This window comes from Marmota marmota, unplaced genomic scaffold, assembly GCF_001458135.2.
Source record: "Marmota marmota marmota unplaced genomic scaffold, marMar, whole genome shotgun sequence".
In the NCBI taxonomy this organism is placed as follows: domain Eukaryota; kingdom Metazoa; phylum Chordata; class Mammalia; order Rodentia; family Sciuridae; genus Marmota; species Marmota marmota.
Window position 1 is genome coordinate 10,567,016 of NW_026000205.1, and position 26,113 is coordinate 10,593,128.

The 26,113-nt window shown below is 37.6% G+C and overlaps 1 protein-coding gene and 1 pseudogene across 3 annotated transcripts; one reads left to right on the top strand and one right to left on the bottom strand.

The window, feature by feature from the left end:
• Positions 1-1,193: 1,193 nt before the first annotated feature.
• On the bottom strand, positions 1,194-21,930 carry Znf566 (zinc finger protein 566). Of its 3 annotated transcripts, none has more exons than XM_048791176.1 (5): positions 21,573-21,929; positions 12,989-13,051; positions 10,046-10,172; positions 9,732-9,830; positions 1,194-3,738 (listed from the first exon to the last, which is right to left on the bottom strand). In XM_048791176.1, the coding sequence occupies exons 2-5, from the start codon at positions 12,995-12,997 to the stop codon at positions 2,714-2,716; spliced, it is 1,260 nt and encodes a 419-aa protein (XP_048647133.1). In that variant the 5' UTR covers positions 12,998-13,051; positions 21,573-21,929; the 3' UTR covers positions 1,194-2,713. The 3 variants fall into 3 exon arrangements, with proteins under 3 accessions (XP_048647133.1, XP_015352675.1, XP_048647134.1); XM_015497189.2 differs by having other exon boundaries at positions 9,732-9,827; positions 21,573-21,928; XM_048791177.1 differs by lacking the exon at positions 9,732-9,830 and having other exon boundaries at positions 21,573-21,930.
• On the top strand, positions 17,192-18,323 carry LOC107151815 (annotated as a pseudogene).
• Positions 21,931-26,113: the final 4,183 nt, after the last annotated feature.

Consider the following 26,113-nt stretch of genomic DNA (forward strand, 5'->3'; position numbering starts at 1 on the left):
TTTTTTTTTTTTTTTTTTTAATATGAATGATCAATTATAAATCAGGAGCTATCACTTCAAAATGTAGATATTTGGTCAGGTGCAATGGCACACATCTGTAATCCACACTACTCCAGAGGCTGAGGCAGGAAGATAACAAGTTCAAAGCCAGTCTGGGCAATTTAGCAAGACCCTGACTCAAAAAAAGGACTGGGAGTGCTGGGATATAGCACAGTTGGTAGAGTGTTTGCCTTGCATGCACAAAGCCCTGGGTTCAATCCCCAGCAACACACACACACACACACACACACACACACACAAAAGGACTGGGGACACAGCTCTGTGGTAGAATATCTGCTCAGGATGTGTGAGGCCCTGGGTTCTATCCCCAGTACTAAAAACAACAAAAACAACAAAACACTACCACCACCAGTAACAAAAACCCCAATGACAAAGTGAATTTCTGGGTTCTCTCTCTGGGCCTCTATTTCCTTAGAACATCACAGTTGACTTGAGCTGGACACTGGACATCTCATGTCCCAACGAGTTTCGTTTCTAATTTTCTTTATTAAATAGACACTTACCATTGGATCATTTGTTTAGGGTGCGCATATGCTTTATCTGACAGTGAAAAACAGTGGTCTTTTTCATACCTTCCTAATCAACTGCTGGCATCAAGATTTTTAGAATGGCAAAAGGAGACATCTACTGTTAATACAATGGTTCTTTGAACACTTGATAAAGTTGCTGCTTCATTATAACTAGTTAATTGATATCATGCTAATTTATTCTGTTCCTTATGTTTAAATTCATATTTGTATTTTCCTAAAAATAATTTTTTTGGTTTTCAAATGTTTCTGAAAAAACATTGTATTCAGAATAACAAAGTCTGTATGTTTCTCCCATGAAACAATGCTGTTTGTTTTTTTTTTTCTTCATGAGCATCACCAACGTTCTATCTGTAGTTTTTTATACCAGGTATCATATGATGTAGCAAAAAGGAGATTAGTCTAAGTCCTTCCCACATATTATTAACATTTCCCCCATCAACACCCAGGATTATTTCATGTTCAATAGGAAAGAAGTGATCATGGAAAAATTTCTTAACATATTACTCTTACATGGTCTTTAATACACTGCTTAATGGTAAAGTCTTCAGAAAGTTAATATCTTTCAACAAATAATACTGATGACAATGAATATAAAAACAATGATTAACATACAGCAAATACGTATTTATTACATGGCAGGCACAATTTTAAGCACCGTGTCTCAACTCATTTAATCCTCGCAAAGTATTATGAGGTAGGTATTATAAATATCTCCATTTTATAATTTCCACTGAGAAATACATCTATAAAAACAGGGCTGGAGGGGGGATGGGGTTGTGTCTCAGTGGTAGAGCACTTGCCTGGCATGTGTGAAGCACTGGGTTCGATCCTCAGCACCACATAAAAATGAATAAATTAAACAAAGGTATTGTGTCCAATCTACAAAAAACAAATAAACAAAACAACAACAACAACAACAAAAACAGAGCTGGGCATGGTGGCACACATCTGTAGTCACAGCCACTTGGAAAACTGAAGCAAGAGTCACTTGAGTCCAGAGTTTAAGCCCAGTCTGGGCAACAGTGACATCTTGACTCTCAAACAGAAACAGTATCAAGGGTAAGTAACAAACTGATAATGACTATTTTTTGGAAAGGGGAATGAATAGAAGGATGGCAGTCAGTGGATATGTTTTCCTTATTTGTAATGTTTGTAAAATTTTTAATAAGCAAAAATATTCATGACTTATTTCTACATTAAAATAAAACACATAGTACAGATATGCCTAGACAGAATTTCCGAGAGACATGCATTTTTGCATTTATCATGGCAAAATAGATGGAGGAAAGTACAATGTCCATTAGTAGGGATTTAATAAGAGATCATAGTAGCACAAGGAAACATCAGGAAAGTGTTTAAAAATCCCTATTTATTGAGTGGAACGTCTTTTATGAATATTTTTACTAAAAGAAATCCTTAATTTTATAAGAGCTAAAAGGAACAAGCCACTTAGGCATGGTGGTATACACCTGTAAATCTCCAACAACTCAGGAGACTAAGGCAGAAGGGTCTCAAGTTCAAAGTCAGCCTCAGCCATTTAGTGAGATTCTGTCTCAAAACAAAAATAAAAAGTGGATGGGGATGTAGTTTAGTGGTAGAGTGCCCTGGGTTTAATCCCCAATACCATTTTTTTTAAAAGTCATCTTCAAAAATAAAGGTCACTTCTCTCAGTTATTAGAGATATTTTTTAAAATAAAGGCAGTTTACAAAACATGATGTAAAAACATCTTTATAGTCATAAATTTAAGATAGATTAAAATATCAATAATGTAAGAATTATAGAAATAAAGGAAAAGAGAAAATGAAAATCACAGGATTATATAAGTGCATGAATTCTAGGATGTATAAGAATATCAGAAAGGTCAAGTGTTTTTTTTTTCAATATTTACTAGACTGAATAATCTGAATTCAAATGAAAAATGAATTTTTATTAAAAAACTTCCAAAATATATTCTATATCTCCAGCATGATTTTTCTTTGACTGAATAAGCTATAGTTAATAAATAAAATGTTTCTACATTCTTATGTATGGAGGGGGTTATCAGAAAGATAAATTCTCTGACAGTCAAAAAGTTTTGAGCCATAATCAAAACCTTCCCACGCATTTTGTACATTCTGGTTTATCACCAGTACAGATTTTGATGCTGAATAAGTTGTGAACTATAATTAAAGTTCTTTCCACAGTCCTTGTATTCACAGGTTTTCTCACCAGCATGAATTCTATGATGACTAATAAGTTGTGAACTCTGAGAGTAAGCTTTCCCACAAATCTTACATTCATAGGGTTTCTCACCAGTATGAATTCTCTGATGTCGAGTAAGGTCAGATCCAGAACGAAAAGCTTTTTCACATTCTTTACATTCATAGGGTTTCTCACCTGTGTGGATCCTTTGATGTTTAATAAGTTGTGAACTCTGACTAAAGGCATTGCCACATTCCTTACATTCATAAGGTTTCTCTCCGGTGTGAATTCTCTGATGCTGAGTAAAGTTTGAACTACTGCTAAAGGCTTTCCCACATTCTTTACATTCATAAGGCTTCTCTCCAGTGTGAATTCTGTGATGTCGAGTAAAGTTGGAACCACTACTAAAAGCCTTTCCACATTCCTTACATTCATAGGGTTTCTCACCAGTATGAATCCTGTCATGTCGAGTAAGGTCTGAGCCACAAATAAATGTTTTCCCACATTCTTTACATTCAAAGGGCTTCTTGCCAGTGTGAATTTTCTGATGATGAGCAAGTCTTGAGGGATGTCTAAAGGCCTTGCCACACTCCTTACACTCATGGGGTTTCTCAATGGTATGAATTATTTGATGTGTAGTAAATTCAGAGTCATGTCTAACATTTTTTCTATATTCTTTTGTTGCACAGTATTTTTCTTTATTATTAACAAGTTGCTGTAATGTAAAGGATGGGTGTTGACTAAAAGTGGGCACATCTTCATGGGTGATTATCAGTTCACTGAAGTGCCTGTCCTGAGAGCCATGTTGTTTCTCAAACTGGCCATTACAATCCCAATCATCTGTGAGACTAGAGCACTGAAGGTCATGTCTTGTCAATCTTCCCATTATCTCCCACTGGGCTGATTCTATTTCATAAATTTCTTTCTTCAGAAATAACTTCTTGGTCTCACATGTTGATTCCAGGACTGAAAGAAAACACGAAAGCACTCACTCAACATTTTTATTATTTGGGAAGAATGAAACTTCAATTAAAACGAGTGAATTAAACTGAAGTTTAAAAAAAATGGATGAGAAAAGAAGAAAGGAGGGGGGCTAGGGATGTGACTCAGTGGTAGAGTGCTTGCCTTGCATACTGAGGCACTGGGTTCAATTCTCTGCACTGCATATAAATAAATAAATAAAACAAAGGTCTATCAACAATTTAAAAAAAATGAAAAAGAAGACAGTAGGGAGATCACACAGGAATACTGTCAAATATGTGGCACATAGTAGGTAATTAATATTACTGTGGAATAACATTCTCAATTAAATAAGGAAAAGAGCTTGAAATAACATAAAATCATATGGCAATGTATCACACTGAAACTTTTTTTTGATAGAGATATTAAATCTGATCATAATAAAATAGAGGACAGATTAGAAACGAATACTTTTTACCACATTCTCAGTAAGACTAAGAGACATGGCATTGATAAAATAAGCAACTTATTAGAAAAAAATGATGTGAGATACCTACAAGTTAGAGTCATGATAGCTAAAATAAAACCTTAAAACAGACAATAAAAACTATTAGCAGAATAGAAATTGTCGGTGTTTGTCCCTTTGCAGAGACATCAATTTGAACAACTAGACATGTCTGAAAATACCCTCACAATTGCTAGGCAATCAAGATGAAAGATTATAATAGCTGGGTAAAGTTTAGAAATAAGAAAAAAGATACACTTAAGAGGGTAGGAAGACGGTGTTATATTACCCATGTCACCTTTTTGCAAAGCCCAGGCAGTGAAACAGGACAGAGATAACATTTCAGGGAAGGAACAAATTGAGTATCTGACTTTACTGCAGATGGTAACAATAGGTCTGTCCCAGTTAATCCCAGCACCAAATTGGCACAAGGCTTTAAGCCCACATCATTGACAGACTAACTCCTGTGGCCCCAGGTTCTAGCTGACTCACATAGGCCCAGACTCCAGGCCAGTCCAAGTGATAGCCAATCTATGCAGACCAATTAAACAGACCAGCACCCTCGTGGACCCAACTTCCAGGCCCACCCCAGCAATAGACCAGTCCTATGACCCCAGGCTCCAAGCTGGCCCACAAAGACTAATAACTCAGGCCCATCCCCATATAATCAGGTTGCAAGCCTGTCCTCACAAGAACTGCCCACATGTACCCAGGCTCCAAAAACACTCCCATGCTATGGGCTCCCAGGCCTACTCATGTGGAAGCCAGCACCAGGTTAATCCAGGACCCAGGGCCCCCATGTGTCCAAGCTCCAGACTAAACCCAATGGACCCAAATGTCAAAACCACCTCACAGAACCAGGAACCAAACCACATAGACATCATGAAAAAACAAGGGAGGAAGTGCCCCAAACAAATCAAGACACTACAACAATGGAATCCATAGATAGCTCAATAGGTGAAATGTCAGAGAAGGAGTTCAGAATATAAATAACTGAAATGATTTGAGAATTAAAGAATGACTTAAGTGAGCAGATACAGGCAAAAATCAATCACTCCAATGAAGATACAGGTTGCAAGAGATTACTTCAAGAAAGAGATACAGATACTGAAACAAACAAACAAACAGAAACCCTTGAAATGAAAGAAACAATAAGCCAATTAAAAAACTCAATAGATAACATCAACAAGAGACTAGATCACTTGGAAGACAGGACCTCAGACAATGAAGACAAAATATACAATCTTGAAAATAAATTGACCTCACAGTGAAGATGGTAGGAAACCATGAATAGAATATCCAAGAATTATGGGATACCATCAAAAGATCAAATTTAAGATTTATTGGGAGAGAGGAAGGTTCAGAGATTCAAACCAAAGGAATGCACAATCTTGTCAATGAAATAATATCAGAAAATTCTCCAAGCATGAAGAATGAACTGGAAAATCAAATACAAGAGGCCTATAGGATACCCAAAATACAAAACTACAAAAGATTTACACCAAGACACATTATAATAAAAATGCCTAGCACACAAAATAAGGATAGAATTTTAAAGGCCTAAAGAGAGAAAAAATCAGATTACCTATAAGGGAAGACCAATTCGGATCTCAGCAGATTTTTCAACCCAGACTCTCAAAGTTAGGAGATCCTAGAACAACATACACCAAGCTCTAAAAGACAATGGATGCCAACTAAGAATCTTAAATAAACAAAAATGACTGGTAATACAATTCAAGTCTCTTTCAAGCCTTTTTGATAAATTTTTACACAAAAATATCTAAGTTTTCAGACTTTTGTTTATTTTGTAGTTTTTTGTTTTCCATTTCTCTTCACAAAGTCCACAAATATTTTCTTTAAAAGTTTTAGCATTTTATACATTATATTTTAATATATAATTAATCTAGTATGTATATATACATTGCCTGTGATATGAGTATATTTTAATCTCTTATAATTAAAAAAAACATTACTCAAGATTCAAGGATGAAAAAGATCAATCAGGGTAAAAATTGTTTAATAAGGTATTTAAAAAGGTAAGGGTAAGATTGAGGGAAACCAACAAATTTTGTGAAGCACCTTTCCTTCTGTAGACTTGGAGAGGTAGGAGGTGACATAAGAGAGAGCCATTTTGAAAACCTTGTAGGAGAAGGCCACCTAACTGAAGTTATTCCCACCAAAAGCATGAAGAAACCAACTCACAGTCTAATAGAATCTTATAGGGAAGAATAAAGCACCTCGCTTTACTCTTGTATATTCTAAGTTCATATCTTTGGTGTCACTTTCGGATGGATCTCAACAAAAAATAACACATAACAAGGGGACTCATCATGCAGTCTACAGCATATCTCTCACCAAAAGGTAAAAGATGGAGAAAGGAGCCATTGGTTACATGAGGCTACTGGGTATTTGAAATGTGTCTAGTCTAAATTGAGGTATGGTATGTGTTAAATAGACATAAGAGTCCAAAGAATTACTAAGATAAACAAAATGAACATGAAATATCTTACTAACAATTATTTTCTTAGCAAATTATGTTGGTAATCCATTGGGTTAAAGGAAAATATATTAAAATTAATTTCTCTATTTGTTTAAAAAAAAAAGGAAGTGAAGGAGAACAAGGTAACATATTCTGTATCTTGACTGTAGTACTGTACATCCATATATGTTGTCATTTTTTCATATTTGTGTTGTCAAAATTCATATAACTATAAAACTAAGTAGGGCAAATTGTACCATATATAAATTATATCTCAACAAACATGACAATAAGGGGTTGGGGATGTGGCTCAAGCGGTAACACGCTCGCCTTGGCATGCACGGGGCGCTGGGTTCTATCCTCAGCACCACATAAAAATAAAATAAAGATGTTGTGTCCACCAAAAACTGAAAAATAAATATTAAAAACTCTCTCTCTCTCTCTTCTCTCTCTATCAAAAAACCAAAAACAACAACAACAAAAAAAACATGACAATAAAAAGAAATGTAGTTCATGAAGTGTTTTAACAGTATTGGGCACATACTAACCACCTGATAAATAATGGCTATAATTATGATTCATTAAAACAACCAGCATCAGGCTGTTTCATAGTGGGGTAGGGAGGGGGAGCATGGGATGAATACACAAACTCTAGATACGGCAGAGGGGTGGGAGGGGAAGAGAGGGGGCATGGGGTTAGAAATGATGGTGGAATGAGAAAGACATCATTATCCAAAGTACATGTATGAAGATATGAATGGTGTGACTATACCTTGTATATAACCAGAGATATGAAAAAATGGGCTCTATATGTGTAATATGAATTGCAATGCATTCCTCTGTCATATATAATAAATCAGAATAAAAAAATAATAAAAAATAAGAAAAGAAATGCCAAGAGTTTTTTTTTTCCCAAATAGAAACAAAAGGACATTCACAATGTGAAAATACAAAACTCACTATAAACTTACAAACAGTCATATTTAGAAGACTCTAATAATATACCAGTAGTATATAAATTGCTTTTTTACTCTAGTTAAAAGACAAAAGTATTAAAAATAACTAAGCCAAGTGTAGTGGCATTTACCTGTAGTCCTAACTACTTGAAAGGAGGATCACTTGAACCCAGCCTAGGTAACAAAGTAAGACTCTCAAAAATAAAGAAACAAATGCCAAGCATAATGGCGTACACCTGTAATACCAGCAGCTTGGGAGGCTGAAGAGGATCTCAAGTTCAAAGCCAGTCTCAGCAACTTAGTGAGGCCCTAAGCAACTCAGACCCTGTCTTAAAATAAAAAATAAAAAAGGGCTTGGGAAGGCTGGAGTTGTGGCTCAGTGGTAGAGCACTTGCCTAGCATGTGTGAGGCATTGGGTTCGATCCTCAGCGCCACATAAAAATAAATAAAATAAATTTATTGTGTCCACCTACAGCTAACAATAAAAAAAAAAAAAAGGCTGGGGATGTGCTCAGTAATTAAGCATCCCTGGGTTCAATGCTTAGTACCACCCCTCCACAAAAAAAGGGGAGCGAGAGAACATGCATCCAAGAATTATATGAGAAAAATGCATGTAGAAACTATTAAAATATCTACTCCTTATGGCACACTGTCTCCCATGAGTTTGGCTTCTATCCCCAACTGCTCAACCTACAATTCTTTGCCATACCTTTGTATTCTGTAGACTTCTAGACACTGGGGCACTTAAGGGTGCGGTCATTGCCTTTAATATATACTCATGCCCCTAGGTTATCTCATCCAGTATAATGCGGGGTATTTCTATAGTGAAGGCTCTCCAAATTCTCCAAACCTGATTTGACCTCGACTTATGTATTAAATTGCCTATATGACATTTATACTATATCCAATTAGTATCTTTTTTTTTTTTTTTTTAATATTTATTTATTTATTTAGTTTTCGGCAGACACAACATCTTTGTTTGTATGTGGTGCTGAGGATCGAACCCGGGCCGCACACATGCCAGGCGAGCGCGCCACCGCTTGAGCCACATCCCCAGCCCTCCAATTAGTATCTTGAGCTTAACACATACAAACCTGCCCCTGCTTTTGCAACACATGTTAGTAAAACAGTAAATACTGGTTAAAAGTATGATTGAATCAGTAAAGATTTGGAGCTTCTAGATCCAAAATGAAAAATTAGTTAAAGAAAATAAATATTTGGTTGTGGGAAGCCACTCTGAATGACCCACGCCTTCATCCTGAAGCAAGAGGCTCTGACTGATTACTACATTTCCTGGTGACTTAGGCATTGTACCAGCCTAGGAAATAGAAGGTGTGTCTTCAGGAGCTAAATTCACCTATTCCTTTGTAATACTAACCCTTTGACCTGTTTGGGAATAGAATGTTCCATGGAAACGCCCTTTGTGTGTCCCCTTCTCTTGCTTTGCCTTTGGGTGTGGCCTTCCTAGATGTCAGTCAACCTGCTGACAGCAGATGTCAGGAAGCTAGACTCAACCCCCTGAAACTTGACCCCTTGCCTCATTTGAATGGCTTCTTCTCAATAAAAGTGTTCAGCATGTGCGCTCTCTCGCTCTCTCTCTTTCTGTGGACCCTTAAGGTCAGAGGAGCCGTCACAGGATCCAAAGAAAAAGGTGTTTGTCTGTCTTTGTGTGGTTATTTCACGTAGCCCAGTTCACCTGGAGTGACCCTGAGTATTTTAGTCATGAGGAATGTGACATTTGGCAATGTAGGAAAACATGTATTTCAGGAAACAGTGAGTTTTTACAAGACTAAATACAAGAGGATGAGAAGCTGGGAAGAAACTGGATCCAAAATATGGACAGAAAGGAATATCATTAGACAGGGTGGAAGAGAGTACTGGCTAATGAGCAGAAAAGCAGACAAAATGAGTTATGTAAGGGGAAAAGGTAACCTTCTTTGAAAGCTTATGCATTTGCACAGCTGGACTAAAGATTTTGAGGGGAGCTTCTCAGAGAGCATGTCAAAGAAGCTGTCTCTCCACTAACCAACTGGATCTTTACCTGCTGTGCCTCACTTACCTGGCCATTGGCCTCTTGTCCGCCCTCTGTCAACCAACCAGGGCTCCTTTCCTTGCTCCAAGTAAGAGATCACATTTGGTTTAGAAATGGAATGTCCTGCTTACAAAAGAAGTAATGAGACAAATGTAGAATGAGAATTGTCTCAGATTTCAAGTCTAGTCCCCTCACTGTAAAGAAAGACATGACATTATAGGAAGGATCAAAGAAAGGATGTAGGACTCCAACTGGTCTATGAAAGGTAGGAGAACATTTCATACTGGAGGAAACAAACCTTCAAGGGCAGAATCTGAATTATTATGGACAGATGTCCTTACCCATTGAAACCAGGTTGCTGTAATTCTCCAACATCACATCTCTGTATAAATGTCTCTGATCATCAGTCAGGCATTCCCACTCCTCCTGAGAGAAGTCTATGGATACATCACTGAACATCACTGACTCCTGGAACAACAACCATGTATATGACTTGATTAATAAAAAGAAGTGTTTTGTGTAGGAGAAAAAGATTAAGGTAGCAGAAGTGAAATACAATGAGCATATGAATATCTGGGATGCATATAGAGGACTGTAAAAAATAAGCACAACAGGATCATTGTGCTTCCATGTCATTCTATTTTCTCCAGACAAAACTCTCTGTTTAGTGGGTATTTTTATCATCTGAACAAGGGTGGGAAGGTACAAAAATCCAGCCAAGATGAGTATTGTAATTAATGGAATTGTGTTCACAATGCCTTGCATGATACCTGACATACAATAAATCATGAATACTGTGTGATCTTCATTTTCTTCCCCTTCTCTCAAATAGGTAAGAGTAAAATTTCAGAATAAGGGATAAAGACAGAACATTAAAAGCATCCAGAGGATAGCAGGTCATATAAAAGGCATTAAGAATCAGCGGGTCAATGGAATTTTCAAGAACACTCTAAAAGCAAGAAATAATAAGAGCAATTCTTCAATATCCTGGGGGAGAAAATAAATTCTGACCTAGAATTCTAAAACCAAACTATCTACTCTGTTCTGAGTATTTAAAAATGACATTTCTAGAGATACAAGGACTCAAATACAATTTCCTAGGAAAACTACTGGAGGATATATTCCACCAAAATGAGGGAGTCAACCTGAAAAAGATGACATGGGATTCAGGAAACAGGTCAAGAACACTAGACAGAGTGTATGGGGGAGGGGGGGATCCAGGGAAAGTGATAAAAGGAAAGTCTTAGGAAAGCTGTGTCACAGGTCTAGAGAATAACCAGATCAGATGGGAGTAGGAGACAATGGAATAGGGAAGAAGTTTCTATGTTCAAAGGGAACTGATGTGTTCCTGTGTTATTGACTGTGGCATGTGGCAACAATACTGGGAATTCTTAGCTATAACACAAACAACTAAACAAGTAGTAGAAAAAACAATTAACCCCAGGGAAAATGAAAGAGTATATTAAAATAAAGCCATGAGATGGCTTGATAGAGAATAATTTTTTCTTTTTTGGTACCAGAGATTGAACTTAGGGACACTCTACCACTGAGCCACATCCCCAATCCTTTTTATTTTTTATTCTGAGATAGGGTCTTGCTAAATTCCTTAGGGTCTCACTAAGTTGCTAAGGCTGGCTTTGAACTTGTGATCCTCTTGCCTCAGCCTCCAGAGCCACTGGGATTACAGGCATGTGCCACTATGCCCAGTGAGAATGATATTTAAAGCCATGATAACATTACAGGCTTTTTTCCTGACTCTGTTTTTCCTTAACAGAGTCAGGAAAAATGAAAGGTAAAATATGGGAATATGATGTCCCTTTTTATTTTGAAGTGAATCAAGGGATCATTAATATAACAAATTTATCAAAAGACAGCAATTAAACCATATTCAAGAGTTGAAGTTGGGCACAGTGACACATGTCTGTAATCCCAGTGGCTCAGGAGGCTGAGGTAGGAGGATCTCAAGTTCAAAGCCAGTCTCAGCAACTTAGTGAGGCCCTAAGCAACTTAGCAAGACCCTGTCTCTAAATAATATATTAAAAAGGGCTGGGGATGTGGCTCTGTGGGTAAGCGCCCCTGGATTCAATCTCTCATACCAAAGAAACAAATAAACAAACAAAAAGTTAAATGCAGATGGGACAGGACTGGAAGAGTTTTATTTCACTTGAAAACATATGTAAAGGGCTTTAAAAATATTTTTAGAAAATTAAATTTGCATATAATTTAAGACTAATTCATCCTGATGCTACTATCATAAGAACTGTTACAATAAATGCTTTTTATAAGTATATTTATTTCTCACTGAATAATATTCTATTGTAAGGATATAAATATTAACTTTTTTTGCCTTCAATTAAAAATTTAGGCCAGAAGTGATCTTTAAAGACCTCCTTGACAATGGCTCGATATTAACCATCCACTGTCCAATTTTAATTTCTCACTGAATAATATTCTATTGTAAGGATATAAATATTAACTTTTTTTGCCTTCAATTAAAAATTAACCATCCACTGTCCAATTGTTCCTGAGTTATAGAAAAATGATGGTGGATGATCCAGATTAACATAATGGTATTATCAATTTTTCCCTCCAGTACTGGGGACTGACTCAGAGGCGCTAGACCACTGAGCTACATTCTCAGCCCTTTTTATTTTCTATTTTGAAACAGGGTTTGCTAAGTTGCTGAGGCTGGCCTTGAAATTGTGATCCTCTTGTTTCTACCTCCCAAGTAGCTGGGATAACAACCATGTGCTACCACGTCCCACTTGATATCGGTATCTCATGGACGCATACTGGAGTATTAGAGCTTTACTCAATCAGCAGTTATTTTCCCAAACCTAAAAATCTCATAAACCAGGGGATCTTGTCATGTACTAAGACTGAAGTTGAACAAAACCATTACAAAAATTCTTACTGGAAAACCAAGGTTTGTGGAGATAATTAGTGCTTCTCTNAAATTTTTTTTAAAATTCTGATTAAAAGTTCTTTAGAGAAACATGGATGCCTAACAGTTACCTACAACTTAAGAGTATAAAAATTAAACAAGATTATGTAGCCATTTCTTTTTTCTATAACTATTACCAACAATGGAAAAAATTTTAAACTGGCCTACTAAAGACCCTTTCTTTTATAGAAGAGTAAGAACACTTTGGCACTACTTACAATGAGACTGTCTAAAAGGAGTTTTTAAAAAACAATAAAAAGCACCAAGATAAGAAAGCAAATGTTCCTATGTGCTAGAGGTAAAAACGTTTCTATCTGAGCAACAGGAAATAGCATCTCACCTGAGCCATGGCTTTGATATTTGTTGAAAGACCTCTGGGTTCCTCTTTTGGAAAGCGGTAGAGCTGGGAAAGGCAAAAGGAGAGACATGAGATCCCACTTGCCTCAAAGCTCCCAGAATGATAATCTCCCCTCTATTCACCCCACACAAACATTTGAGAGCTATCAATGAGAAGAATGGGCAAATCTCCTGTCACCCCCAACTCCCAAGAGACAGTTCTATTTAGACTCCAACAGGAAGATTTCAGCAAGATAAAGATGGCCTAAAGAATATATGTTTGTGTACATGCAAACATACACATATACAAGGATATAAAATTCTTTTTCTCTAATTGTAGTATATTATACATACTATTATAGACATTGCTATTTTTACTGGTTGGAATTCATATATCTTAAAATGAATCCCAACCAGTACATATTATGATATGTAATTGTCTTCATAATCACATTGCATTTCATTGAATAAACATATCTCAATTTTTCAACTCATCTGTAGTCAATGATCCTTTGGTTATTTCCAGTCTTTCACTATAATAAACAATGCTATAATATATATCCTGTGTGTGTATCATTTTACTTGTATCCTATGTAAATTCTGAATGGTTAATTACTAAAAGTAAGTCAACAGTTTTCAACTGTCATGTGTAACTAATTAAAACAAATTAAAAAACTAATAAAAAATAAATACACATTAAAAAAAAACAGTTTTCAGTAAGCTTGGTTAGTATGATTGGGTCCCAAGTCCTAACAAGAAAAAATAATCCTACATAGTTTAAGAGGATTTGCGGGATAACAGGTCTTGATTTAAGATAATTGAAACCCATAGGGCTGGGGATACAGCTTAGTTGGTAGAGTGCTTGCCTTGCATGCACAAAGCCCTGGGTTTAATCCCTAGCACCACACACACACACACACACACACACACACTCACGATAATTGAAACCCAGAAAAGCAAACAAAATAATATTGCTGACCCAAAAGTCCCATATCTTCTGCCAACATCTGTGAAACTGTGTCATACTAACTTGTTAGCTGACATGCAGGGTCAAATTTCAGATACTCTACTGTTCTTGACAGAAACTTGTGATTTTTAAATTGGAATTGAAGGTATGGGTTTGAATTTGTAGGGTTTTTTTTAAGTTTTTTTTTTTTTTTTTTGAGAGAGAGAAAGAGAGAATTTTTTAAATATTTTTAGTTTTCGGCGTACACAACATCTTTGTTTGTATGTGGTGCTGAGGATCAAACCCAGGCCACACGCATGCCAGGCCAGCGCGCTACCACTTGAGCCATATCCCCAGCCCGAATCTGTAGTTTTAAAATATATAAACAGCCGGGTGTGGTGGTACATGCCTATAATCCCAGAAGCTCAGGAGGCTGAGGTAGGAGGATCATGGCCAGCCCCAGTAACTTAACTAGGTCTTAAGCAATTTAGCGAGACCTTGTATCAAAAAGAACAACAAAGCCAGGCATGGAAGCACATGCCTGTAATCCCAGAGGCTCAGGAGGCTGAGGCAGAAGGATTACAAGTTCAAAGCCAGCCTCAGCAAAAGCAAGGTGCTAAGCAATTCAGTGAGACCCTGTCTCTAAATAAAATACAAAAAAAGGGCTGGGGATGTGGCTCAGGTGGTTGAGTGCCTCTGAATTCAATCCCTGGTACAACTTCCCTTCCACCCACCAAAAAAGAAGAATAAAAAGGGATCAGTGGTAAAGTGCTCTAGGTTTAAATCTCTAGAACAAGAACAACAAATACATATATAATGTACAAACATATATATGTAAACACATATATATGTATACCAGATATAAATGCATGTAGCAAAATTTATATATATATATCTTTCTGCTGACTGAAATCCAGCAGTGGCACACCAAGTGCCCAGATCTTGGTTTATAAATTCATTCTCCGATAAAAGAAACTAGGGGTCCGTGAAGAAATTGCTGATTTCAGGGCTGGAAGAGGGAAAATACCAGGTAAGTTTTGAATAGTGAATGGTGCTAGAAAGTAAGATGCTCATTTTTAAAAAATGCATTGAAAGGACACAGGATCAAACTTAAGTAACTCCTAATGGCCAAAATGGGCTAAACTCTGGGCAGCAAAATGAATAATGATAATAATGGAATAAAACTCATAGAATAAAATAAAATATATATCTAAGAGTCCATAAATAATTAAATATACATGAGGAAGAGACAGTCCTTCCTTATAGTAAAATTCAGATTAAATGTAGGATTGATAGAAATCACCATTAGTCAAATATCATGGTGTTCTTATAGATAAGATTCATAAATTGAGGATAAAATTAATAGGCAAAAACATGATGAGAAATAAGATTTTTGCACAGTCCTGAAGTGTCTGTCTCCCCACAAGATATTACTTAAGACAATGGGAATAGCAGTGATTTTACCAAGTGATCAAAGAAACACTTTTTAAAAAAAATTTTTAAAACACTAATTTTAAAAATTGTGTTAGGCCCAGTACCTTTATTTTATTTGTTTATTTTTATGTGGTGCTTAAGATCGAACCCAGTGCTTTACATGTCCTAGGCAAGCGCTCTACCGCTGAGCCACAACCCCAGCCCCAAGAAACACTATTAATACCAAAATATAATATCACATAACTCTGATACAACACATTGAGAAGAACACCACCATTTCAGTGATCTTTTGCCAAAAATGCACAGTCTTAAGTTTAACCATGAGGAAATATGAAGGATGAGCCTAAATTGAAAAAAGCAGGGCTGGGGATGTGGCTCAAGCGGTAGCGCGCTCGCCTGGCATGCGTGCGGCCCGGGTTCGATCCTCAGCACCACATACAAAGATGTCGTGTCCGCCGAAAACTAAAAAATAAATAAATAAATATTAAAAAAAAAAAAAAAGAAAAAAGCATCCCATTAGAAGGACGAAAACAATTCAATCTGCTGTTGTCTTGAAGATGAAGGGGACCATATCAAGGAAATGGGAACCTTGGTCCTAGAACCTCTAGGACCTAAATTCTTCTAACAACCTGGATGAACTTGAAAACAAACCTTCCCAAGAGCCTCCGAATGAGAGGACAGTCCAACTGATACCTTGATTTTAGTAGGGAGGCTCTGAGTAGAAGACTCAAGTGATGAATGCTGTGCCCACTGACTTTAGACCCATGGTAATTATTTGTAGTAGCAATAGAAAACAATTCCTGTATTATATTTAAAGTCTTTACTGTTTAGGGTGTTTTCATTTTGATTTTTCTGTTATTTATAACTGAAAGAGAAATTATGTATACTTATGTATAGCCTTCCCCTAAAAATTAGAACTTTCTCTTTTTTTTTTTTTTTTTTTTTGTACCAGGGATTGAACTCAGAGGCACTTAACCAGTGAGCCACTTCCCCTGCCCTTTTTATGTTTTATTTTGAGACAAGGCCTTGCTAAGTTGCTTAGGGCCTTGCTAAATTGCGAAAGCTGGTTTGAGCTTGAGATCCTCCTGCCTCAGTCTCTTGTGCTGCTGGGATTACAGGCACAAGTCACCTCAACCAGGTAGAACTTTCTATTCTTACAATCTATTGAATGTTTTGCCTTTTGGATGGAAGACTGCAATTTTCCTTTTATTAACTGAATGGCTGTCAAGAGCTAGACTCTGGGCTAGTCAGTTTACAGATTTCACTCCAATCCTCAGATCATCTTTTATGTCACAGATAAAAAGCAAATGATCAAATATCGGTAGACAAGCCCAGCAAACATCGCCAGTGATAAGCAGAACAAGAAATATTACTTCAAAAAGGAAACAGGTTTATAAGAAAATAGTTTAGTTTTTAACCTGCCTCTAATATGAAAAATGTCCAGGATTTCAGGAGCCAGCTATTGAACAGAAATGTTTTTATCTCAAAGGGTTTTGACTTTCAGGCCACAAGCTGAAGTATGCAATAATTAAAAACAAAAGAAAGGAAAAAAGTCTACCAAATAACTGGCCAATATTGTTCAAAATCATCTTCATAACAGATATAAAGGGCAGGCTGAAGCAGGAGGATTACAAGTTTGAGATCAGTATCTGCAACTTAGCAAGACCCTGTCTCAAGATTTAAAAAGGGCTGAGTATGGTCTGAGGTTGTGGCTCAGTGGTAGAGCACTTGCCTAGCATGTGTGAGGCACTGGGTTCGATTCTCAGCACCACATATAAAATAAAATAAAAGATTCATCAACAACTAAAAATATTATAAAAAATAAAAAGGGCTGAGTATGTAGGGTATGTAGCTCAGTGGTAAAGTGCTCCTGGGTTCATTCCTTAGTATCAAATAAAAAACAAAAACCTACTGGTGACAGAATTCTGAAGAGTGATTGTAAATGAGAAATGACAGAAGAGGCATCACAAGGGACCCATGTGGGATCTTGGCAAAGTTCTTAACATTGATCTAAGAGATTGTTAAGCACCAATGTAAAAAACATTTATGCGGAGGTGCAGAGGTCCAAGACCTGGAGCATTGGTGGTGAAAGATAGCTCTTTAAGTCTGCAATTTAAAAAATGTTCTCCAATAAAACTACATTGCAAAAAATGGGAAAGAAACAAAATGGAAAGAGTAAAACAAATTGACAGGAAGAGACTGAAGAATTTGTAATAGGAAAAGTACTAGATTGATGTATCATAAATGGAAAGAGGGAATTATTTTCTGAAGTGGAAGGGATTTAGAGATGCTGACAATACTTGGGAACCTGAAGAAAATTTAGATTGTCCAGAATTGATGCATTTCTTAATTCTCAAAAAGCTTGTAAAGAGGGGCTGGGGTTTTGGCTCAGTGGTGGAGTGCCTGCCCAGTGCATGCAGGGTCCTGGGTTCAATCTTCAACACCACATATAAATAAACAAAATAAAGGTATTGTATCAAATTACAACTAAAAAATAAATATAAAAAAAAAGCTTGTAAAGAAAAAATGGTACCAAAAAAGATCTTTTAAAAAAATATTTATTTTTTTAAGAATTTTAGGTGGACACAATGTCTTTATTTTATTTTTATGTGGTGCTGAGAATCGAACCCAGTGACTCACGCATGCTGGACGAGCGTGCTACCCCAGCACCCCCCAAAAACAATCTTTACCTGACAATGAATCTGATGATAGCAAGCCAAAAAGAAAAGAGAAGCCACTGACAAACCAAGAGGCTTTGCCCGAGGTCTTGATCCTGAGCAAATAACTGGTCCCACAGACAGCAGTGGAGAACTGATGTTTCTCATGAAATGGAAAGATTCAGATGAGATAGCCCTGGTGCTGGCAAAAGAGGCAAATATGAAGTGTCCTCAAATTATAATTGCTTTTTTATTAAGAGAGACTAACTTGACATTCTTGTCCAGAAGATGAAGCTCAATAATTGTTTGTATTGTTTTTCATATGTGTAATACATAAAATATGGGTTTTGGTTTTTGCTTTACTAGTATGAAAAAATAACTACATTCTAATGAAAATCAAATTTGATATATTGGTTTTGAAAGTAGTATTGGGGTAGTTGTTGGGTTTTATTTATTTTTTTTTTTTGTTTTGCATCAATAGCACTAGTTACTTTGAACAAAAAACTTTCTTTAGTTGCATCCTTTATCAGGAAAGAACATTTGATATGATGGTATATTTCCTATGTTTTTCTAAAAGTTGGGGAAATTTTCCATAGTCATTACTCAGAACTTGTTTTTAACTCATATGCTTAAGGACCATTTTGGGGTTTTTGTTTTTGTGTGTGCGTGCGTATACACATGCACATGCGTACATAAAATACTTACACAACGGATGGTTTTTATTTTTTAAAACATTCACCAAAACAAAAACCATGGGTGGTAAACCCATGTTCCTGAGATTCCATCATTCTGTGCAACCTAAGAAATAAGTCACTTCAAGTTAAATTGAAATTTTTCCTGAAACCATAACCCTTCAGGTTAAATAAATGATTCTATAGTTAACTGGATAGTTTAAATTGGATAATTAAAAGTAGCCACAAGGTGGGGCTGTGGGGATGGGAAGGATGGTAGAATGAGACAGACATTACTTTTACCCTAAATATGTATGATTACACTTACTGGTGTGACTCTGCAACATGTACAGCCAGAGGATTGAGAAGTTGTGCTCCATTTGTGTACAATGTGTCAAAATGCATTCTACTGTCATCTGTAACTAATTAGAACAAATTTTAAAAATCCAACTGTTATGTATTATTATAATGTGCCAATAAAAAAAAGGAAAATAAATAAGCCAGGTGTGATGGCACAAGCCAGGCATGGTGGCATAAGCCAGGCATGGTGGCACTCGCCCGTAATCCTAGCAGCTCCAGAGGCTGAGTCAGGAGGATCTCAAGTTCAAAGCCAACCTTAACAAAGGTGAGGTGCTTAGTAACTCAGTGAGACCCTGTCTTTAAATAAATACAAAAAAATGGGCTGGGGATGTGGCTCAGTGGTTGAGTGCCCCCAAGTTCAATCCCTGGTACCAAAAAAAGAGGAAGAACTAAATTAAACATTAAAAAAAGAAAAGAAAAAGCCACATTAAATCTACATCTATAGTAACATAAATGCAACAGTTTTATTTGCAAAATTCTTGAAAGGAAAAAATACTATTACTCAACAACTTGGGCACCCAGACAAGTAAACTAGACAAATCCTAGTTTGTCTTAATTACCAAGACTTAAGCAGACATTTTAAGGGTTCTTTTAATTAGCCATTCCTTTTTTAAAGTTGAAATCTGTGTAATAAAAGGTCATAATTCATGGAATGTCTTAGATTTGGCTCATGGAAACCTGATCAGATGACTAGAGATGCTGGCAATTTACAACCTGCTCACATAAATGAGTGACAAAATTTTTAATTTAAATTATTGACTTGCATATTTTTTCTCTATCCCAAATCATTCCTTACCTGTAGGTAGGTTCAGTCTTTTCAGTATTTGGATTACTGGTTCAACACAAGCCAAGAAAATAACTTTGTAGTAATCAGAATGTTACCCAAATGTATATTATTTAGTTTATTGTAAGTACTACTGAACAATGGTCAATAAATATTCCTTTAAAAAATTTATGCAATTTACTATATATCTACTCATAAAAATTTTAAAAATTATTTTTTAAACACAGCTTTAACCGTGTTTTGATGGGAAAACAGAGCAATAAGATGTTTTAAACATTTCTGTGCAAGTGTAAATGTGTGCATTCACTTTGGTATATATTTTGCACCATTTGGTAAAGTGCAACATATCGTTTGATGAAGCAATTCCTCTGGTGAACAAGCATGTGTGACCCTATGTAAAAGAATGTTAGTGGTAGTGTAACAAGGATTTAAACTCTTTACTTTTGCCTGCAAATGTCCAATGGGTGGCTAAAAGTAGGATTAAAGACTTGGCATCTCTGTTTCCATTTCACATCCATCTCCTTTGCTTGTGGTAACCTTGGATCCAGGAACAGGGTCTGATCAATACATATATTGTGATGAATTGAAGTTAGCTCCCCTCCACGTGAAACAGTAACTTTCACATTTTAGATAAAGTTCTGCCTTGTCCTGGGATAATGATGGACCAGACCATATCTGGTCAAGACCACATGCTCTGTCAACTGTTGAAAGCCTCCAGTTATCTAACTCTCAAACCTTGCCCTTATTTACCTTTTTATAAAACGTCAAAGTCACTGTCAGCCCCTTAAAGACAGGGCAAAGGACACCGGTCCCCTTGTCTTCTCAGTGTAGCTACACTGATTAAAGTTGCTTTCATGATTTTCTCCATTACCTTTTCCTTTTGTTTTTTGGGGTGTGTGGCTAGACCTGAGTTGTTGGATTCCCAGAGTCAAGCTTCTGGCCTAGAGTATGGTAACAGCAGCATTATTTATAAAATAAAAAACTAGAAATAACTCAAATATCCTCCATTATTAGCAGGGATGAATAAGTGCAGTATACTTCAAAAAGAAAAAAGAAAAAAACTGAATGAACTATTGTATCTAATATCAAATATTCTTAAAAACATTTGAACAAATAAATAAATATAATAAAAGACAAAGGATTTCATGATTACATGCGTATTAAGTCCTAAAACTAGAGTATATTGCTTTAAGGTACCATTCAGTTCCAGGAAACCCACTCTCAAAACCACAGGCAACACACACCCAGAATCTCAAAAGGTCCTACAGGCACAACCGCACATTTACCAAGAAGAAGCTCAAAGTTACAACTGCGGTCACACACACGATTCACCTGTACCCTGGACACAGTCAAAATCCCACACTAACCACATGCACACACACAACTACAACCACACAGTCTGCATCTGTATTCCCACCTGTAATTTGCTGCACGTGCCCACAACGTCACACAATCATACACCACAGAGGAGACAACTCCGAAACGCCCAGCCAGTCACGAGCGCCCAGGATCCGTACACAATGCCGCGCGCGGTCCTAATGTCTCTCCCACACGCAGCAGGTTCTCCACTCCGTGTGACCATTAGACGGAAATACTCAACAGTCTGTTAAGACCACACGATCCTTCTTCAGAAACTACCACACACATTATAACAGCCACACAATTTCAACCTCAACTCCTCCGCGGCACAAAGACAAGCCTCGGCTCCAGCCCCGCCCTCCTCTGGAGATCCTCACCTCAGGCCTCCCAAGCTTTCGAGGCAGTAAAACACTCCACAGCACTGGATTAACTGCTGGTGAAGCCCCCAGGATCCCGCCAGCGCGTGACTTTAAGGCTGAATTCCCGCGAGAAGGAGGTCATGCCGAGTAGTGCTCTGGGAAACGCAGTTAGAAAGGTAAACAGAGGTGGACAAGGTGGTTCCGTGTTTCAGGATTCCTATCAGCGATTAGCTGCGGCTACCAGAAAGGATTGCACACTTTATTGAAACACACTGCGAAGGCCTGAGTCCTGGATCAGCCTCCAACCCCGGCTCCCAAAGAAGGCCGCTCCAGTGCGTTTGACATGGTTTTACTTTCCGCCCCTTCCTTACTATTGGTAGGAACCGGAGAGCCTCAGGAAGAGGAGGGCAAGTTTGCCTAGGAAGGTAGTTCTCACCGCTGAGCCTTCTGGGAAATGTAGTTCGGAGCAGAGCAGAGGCTGTGGGCGCACCATTCAAAAGTTACCTCAGGCTGGGTGAGTTATCCCAGCGGCTTGGGAGGCGGAGGCAGGAGGATCAAAATTCAGACCTCGCACCAGCAATTTAGCGAGGCGCTAAGCAACTCAGTGAGACCCTGTCTCTAAATAAAATACAAAATAGGGCTGGGGATGTGGCTTACCAGTCGAGTGGTCCTGAGTTCAATCCCCCGGTTCCCCCCCCCCCCGAAAAAAAAAAAAGTCATCTCAAGAGATTAGCCTCTGCTTTGCCACTCCCTGGTGACTGATGCCTGGGAAGGCTAGTGGGCCTAGGAGGTACTCGGACACGGATTTCCTGGGGTGCAGTACTGTAATAGTGATCCCTTTTTTTAGGTGCAGGACAGGCTGAACTATGTTGTTTGCAGGGCAGGCTGAAGGAAAGTTAGCTGCAGGATAACCCACGCACTCAAACCACGCACTCAAACCCCGCCCCGCTGTCTGGTCCTTTATCACCTGCTCAGGTCTGAACACTTACCCCACTCAAGGCTGAACACTGGACCCTCACGCGTCTGGTGCAATGGAAACCCACATCTAGCCCCTGCCCCATCTGCCTAAACGCAGACATTACTGTATGATCCAATCACTGTTGCCAATAAGGCAGCTTGCAGACCAAAACCCCATTAGATTTGGGCTATAAAAAACTCCCTCCTGCCGGGCCCTTCTCTATTGCTCTTCTCCCTTTGTCTCTCTCTCTCTTGCTCTTGCTCTCTCTTTCTTCTCTTGCTTTTGCTCTCCCTCTCACTCTCTCCTCTCCTCCTCCTCCTCCTCCTTCTTCTCTCTCTCTCTCTTCTACCCGCCTCTTTCTTCTTTCCCCGCTCTTTCTTTCTCTCTCTTTTGCACTGTTGCAATAAAGATCTCTTGGTCGCTCTGAGTGTTGTGGTCACTTTCCTTTCACCTTCACCTTCTGAATATAGTCCTTCTTGCTCTAAGGCTTATTTTTTAAAAGAACTTTTTTTCTCTTTGTCTCTTCTCCCCTCCCTCTCCCTGTTCCTAACAAGATTAGGGAGACTCTTTTTCTTCCCCTGGTTAAGTGCCCTTGAACACACCCACTACAGGAAGGAAATGTCTGCTGAGAATCTGGGAAGTGAATATCTCCCAAATGAACAAGTGAATCCTAACACCATCAGGACTCCCTGGGATCCCCCCTACCAGAGCACACCTGGAATGTAACCCTTAAAGACTTTCTTTAAACGCCCCCTGTTCCTCCTGATGGAGCCAATCATAGCCTTGGGGACAGGAGTCCCCCGTGTTTTCTCCTTCTCTTCCAATAAACCTTCTTTTTCCTTTTTCTCAAAATTGTGTCCTCATTATTAAATTGGCATTAATTGGCATTGGGGACAAGGACTGAGCTTTCAGTTACAGTATCTGTTCAGGGATAAATTTGGGTGGGCATTCTTCTGTGCAGAGGGATTGGAGGGTCTGAGGCTGGGAGACCCAAAGCTGGTCTGGGAGGTTGAAGGGGTGGAGAGCAGGAGCACTCAGTGACTGGGAAGGCTGAAATCATGGATTTGCTTAAACATGTGACAGATTCGGGGACACTATTGCAAAGGGGTCTCTTGTTATTCTGAGCTACTAACCTCTGATGAGGAGGATGAGGGGTCGGTGAGGTGGAGTTTGCAGCAAGCAAGGAGAGTCCATGGGTGTATGACTTAGGTGTTGGGGGTTTGTAGAGAAAAACTGCATTTAGAAATTGTGTGTGTGTGTGTGTGTGTGTGTGTAATCAATACTTTATAATTGTACCTATGACTGGGATTGTATTTTGGGGGTCATCTTTGAGCCTCATTTGTAAAACAATAATAAAGATAGATCATTCTAGAGCATCAGTTTTTCTTGAAGATTTGAAGGGAGAAAGATTGTAACTGAACTTGTAATGACTTAACACTTATGTAAAATTAGAAACATCTATTATGGAATAGAAGATGAAATCGCTCTTGGTTTCTTAAAAAAAGAAACTGATTTCAAAGAACTTTGTGGGAGAGAGTGTGCACACGCGCCCTCTACAGGTGGGTTCTTGCTCTTTAGAGCACAGGCCCAGAGTTCAATCTGGGTTGTTTTAGAGTGCTGTACGATGTTTGGGACCAGGTGTAGGACTAAGGGATCTGATTTGGGAAGTCCTGGATTAAGAAACAACAACCTTCAAGACTGAAGAGTAGTGTTAACTGTTGCAATTAGCAGAGAGGTGAGTTAGGCCATGAAGAGACAACCATGAAAGAATTGCAAAGGGGTCCCTTGTTATTCTGAGCTACTAACCTCTGTTTGAAGGGTGGGAGACAAGAAGGATGAAGTTACTGACAGGCCAGGTGTGTTTTGTTAGGTATGAAAATAAGTAGCTTCTAACTACAAAGATGTTCTCTTGAAATGTTCTGCTCTGGTTCTTTGACTATAATTTTAAATAGAAGGAGAAAATGAGGTAATTGATAGAAATTCATGTGATTATACGAACAAAACCATGGAGAAGTATAAAATGCTTAAGAATAACCTTATCAATATATAAAAAAATTAAATTAGAAAAAAATTAAAACACTACTAAAGGACATGAAGACTTAAATGAAACCTATATCATATTTTTTTTAGTTATAAATGGGCACAATATCTTTATTTTGTTGATTTATTTTTATGTGGTGCTAAGGATCAAATCCAGTGCCTCACATATGTGAAGCAAGTGCTCTGTCACTGGGCCACAACCCCAGCCCTCTATATCATATTCTTTTTTAAAAAATATTTATTCTTAAATTTTAGGCGGACACATATCTTTTTTACATTTATGTGGTGCTGAGGATCGAACCCAGTGCCTTGTGCATTCTAGGCGAGCGCTCTACCACTGAGCCACAACCCCAGTCCAATATATCATATTCTTGAGTGGAAAACATACCATCTTAAACATGTCATTTTAAATTAACTTATGAGTTTAACACAACCCCATTGAAAATAATGTATTTTTTAAGCAAAATTCAGAAATTCAAGGATGATATGTTGTCTTTCATATGTGAAGCTAGAAAGGAAAAAGGGAAAGAAAACTGGTGGAGGGGTCTCATGAAAATAGAAGGGAGATCAGAAGAGTGGAGGAAAGGGACAAGGCAAAGGGAAGAGGGGAGGTAAAGGGGAAATACTAGGAAATTATATTGGCCAAATTATATTGTTATATTGTGTGCACATATGAATATGTAACAACAAATCTCACCATTATGTATAACTATAATGCACTAATTAAAAAATTGAAAAAGGAAAATAGTGTATTTTTCTAAATAAGAGCTATTCTAAAATTCCAGTTTAAAAACAAAACCAAGAACAGAGTAAATCAAGGGGATAGAAAGTAATGTGAGACAGTTGGGGTTAGTCTCCCCAAGTAACAAAACATACTCTAACCTTTCAAAAGTTAAAATAATATAGGGGCCTGGGTTTGTACCTCAGTGGTAGAGTGCTTACCTAGCATGTGTGAGGCACTGGGTTCGATTCTTAGCACCACATATAATTAAAATAAAAGTCCATTGACAACTAAATATATATATAAAATGCATGTATAATATATATAATATGGCACTGTCAACTAACTGAACAGAATGGGTCATCTCAAATCAGTTGGGAAAAGATGACTTTTCAATGAAGGTTCTGAGGTCAATTTATTAATCTTTCTGGGGGAAAATAATGGGCTTTAAAGGTTCAACTCCAAATAGGTCAAAATTTATAACCAAAAGAAAAAAATTATAAGGGGTGAAAGATGGGAAACTGACTTTATGACCATGTAATGGAGAAAACCTAACTTCAAAATGTGAAACCTGGGCTGGGGCTGTAGCTCAGTGGCAGAGCACTTGCCTAGTATGTGTGAGGTATTGAGATTCTCAGCAACACATATAAATAAATTAATTAAATAAAGGTCCATCAACAACAACAAAAAATTTTTAAAAATATAATACCTGAACATAAGAGATTGATCATCCCTTTCATGTGAAAATTTTTTAAAAATTACAAGCTGGCTGTAATCCCAGAGACTCAGGAGGCCACGGCAGGAGGATCTGAGTTCAAATTAGCCTTAGCAATGGCGAGG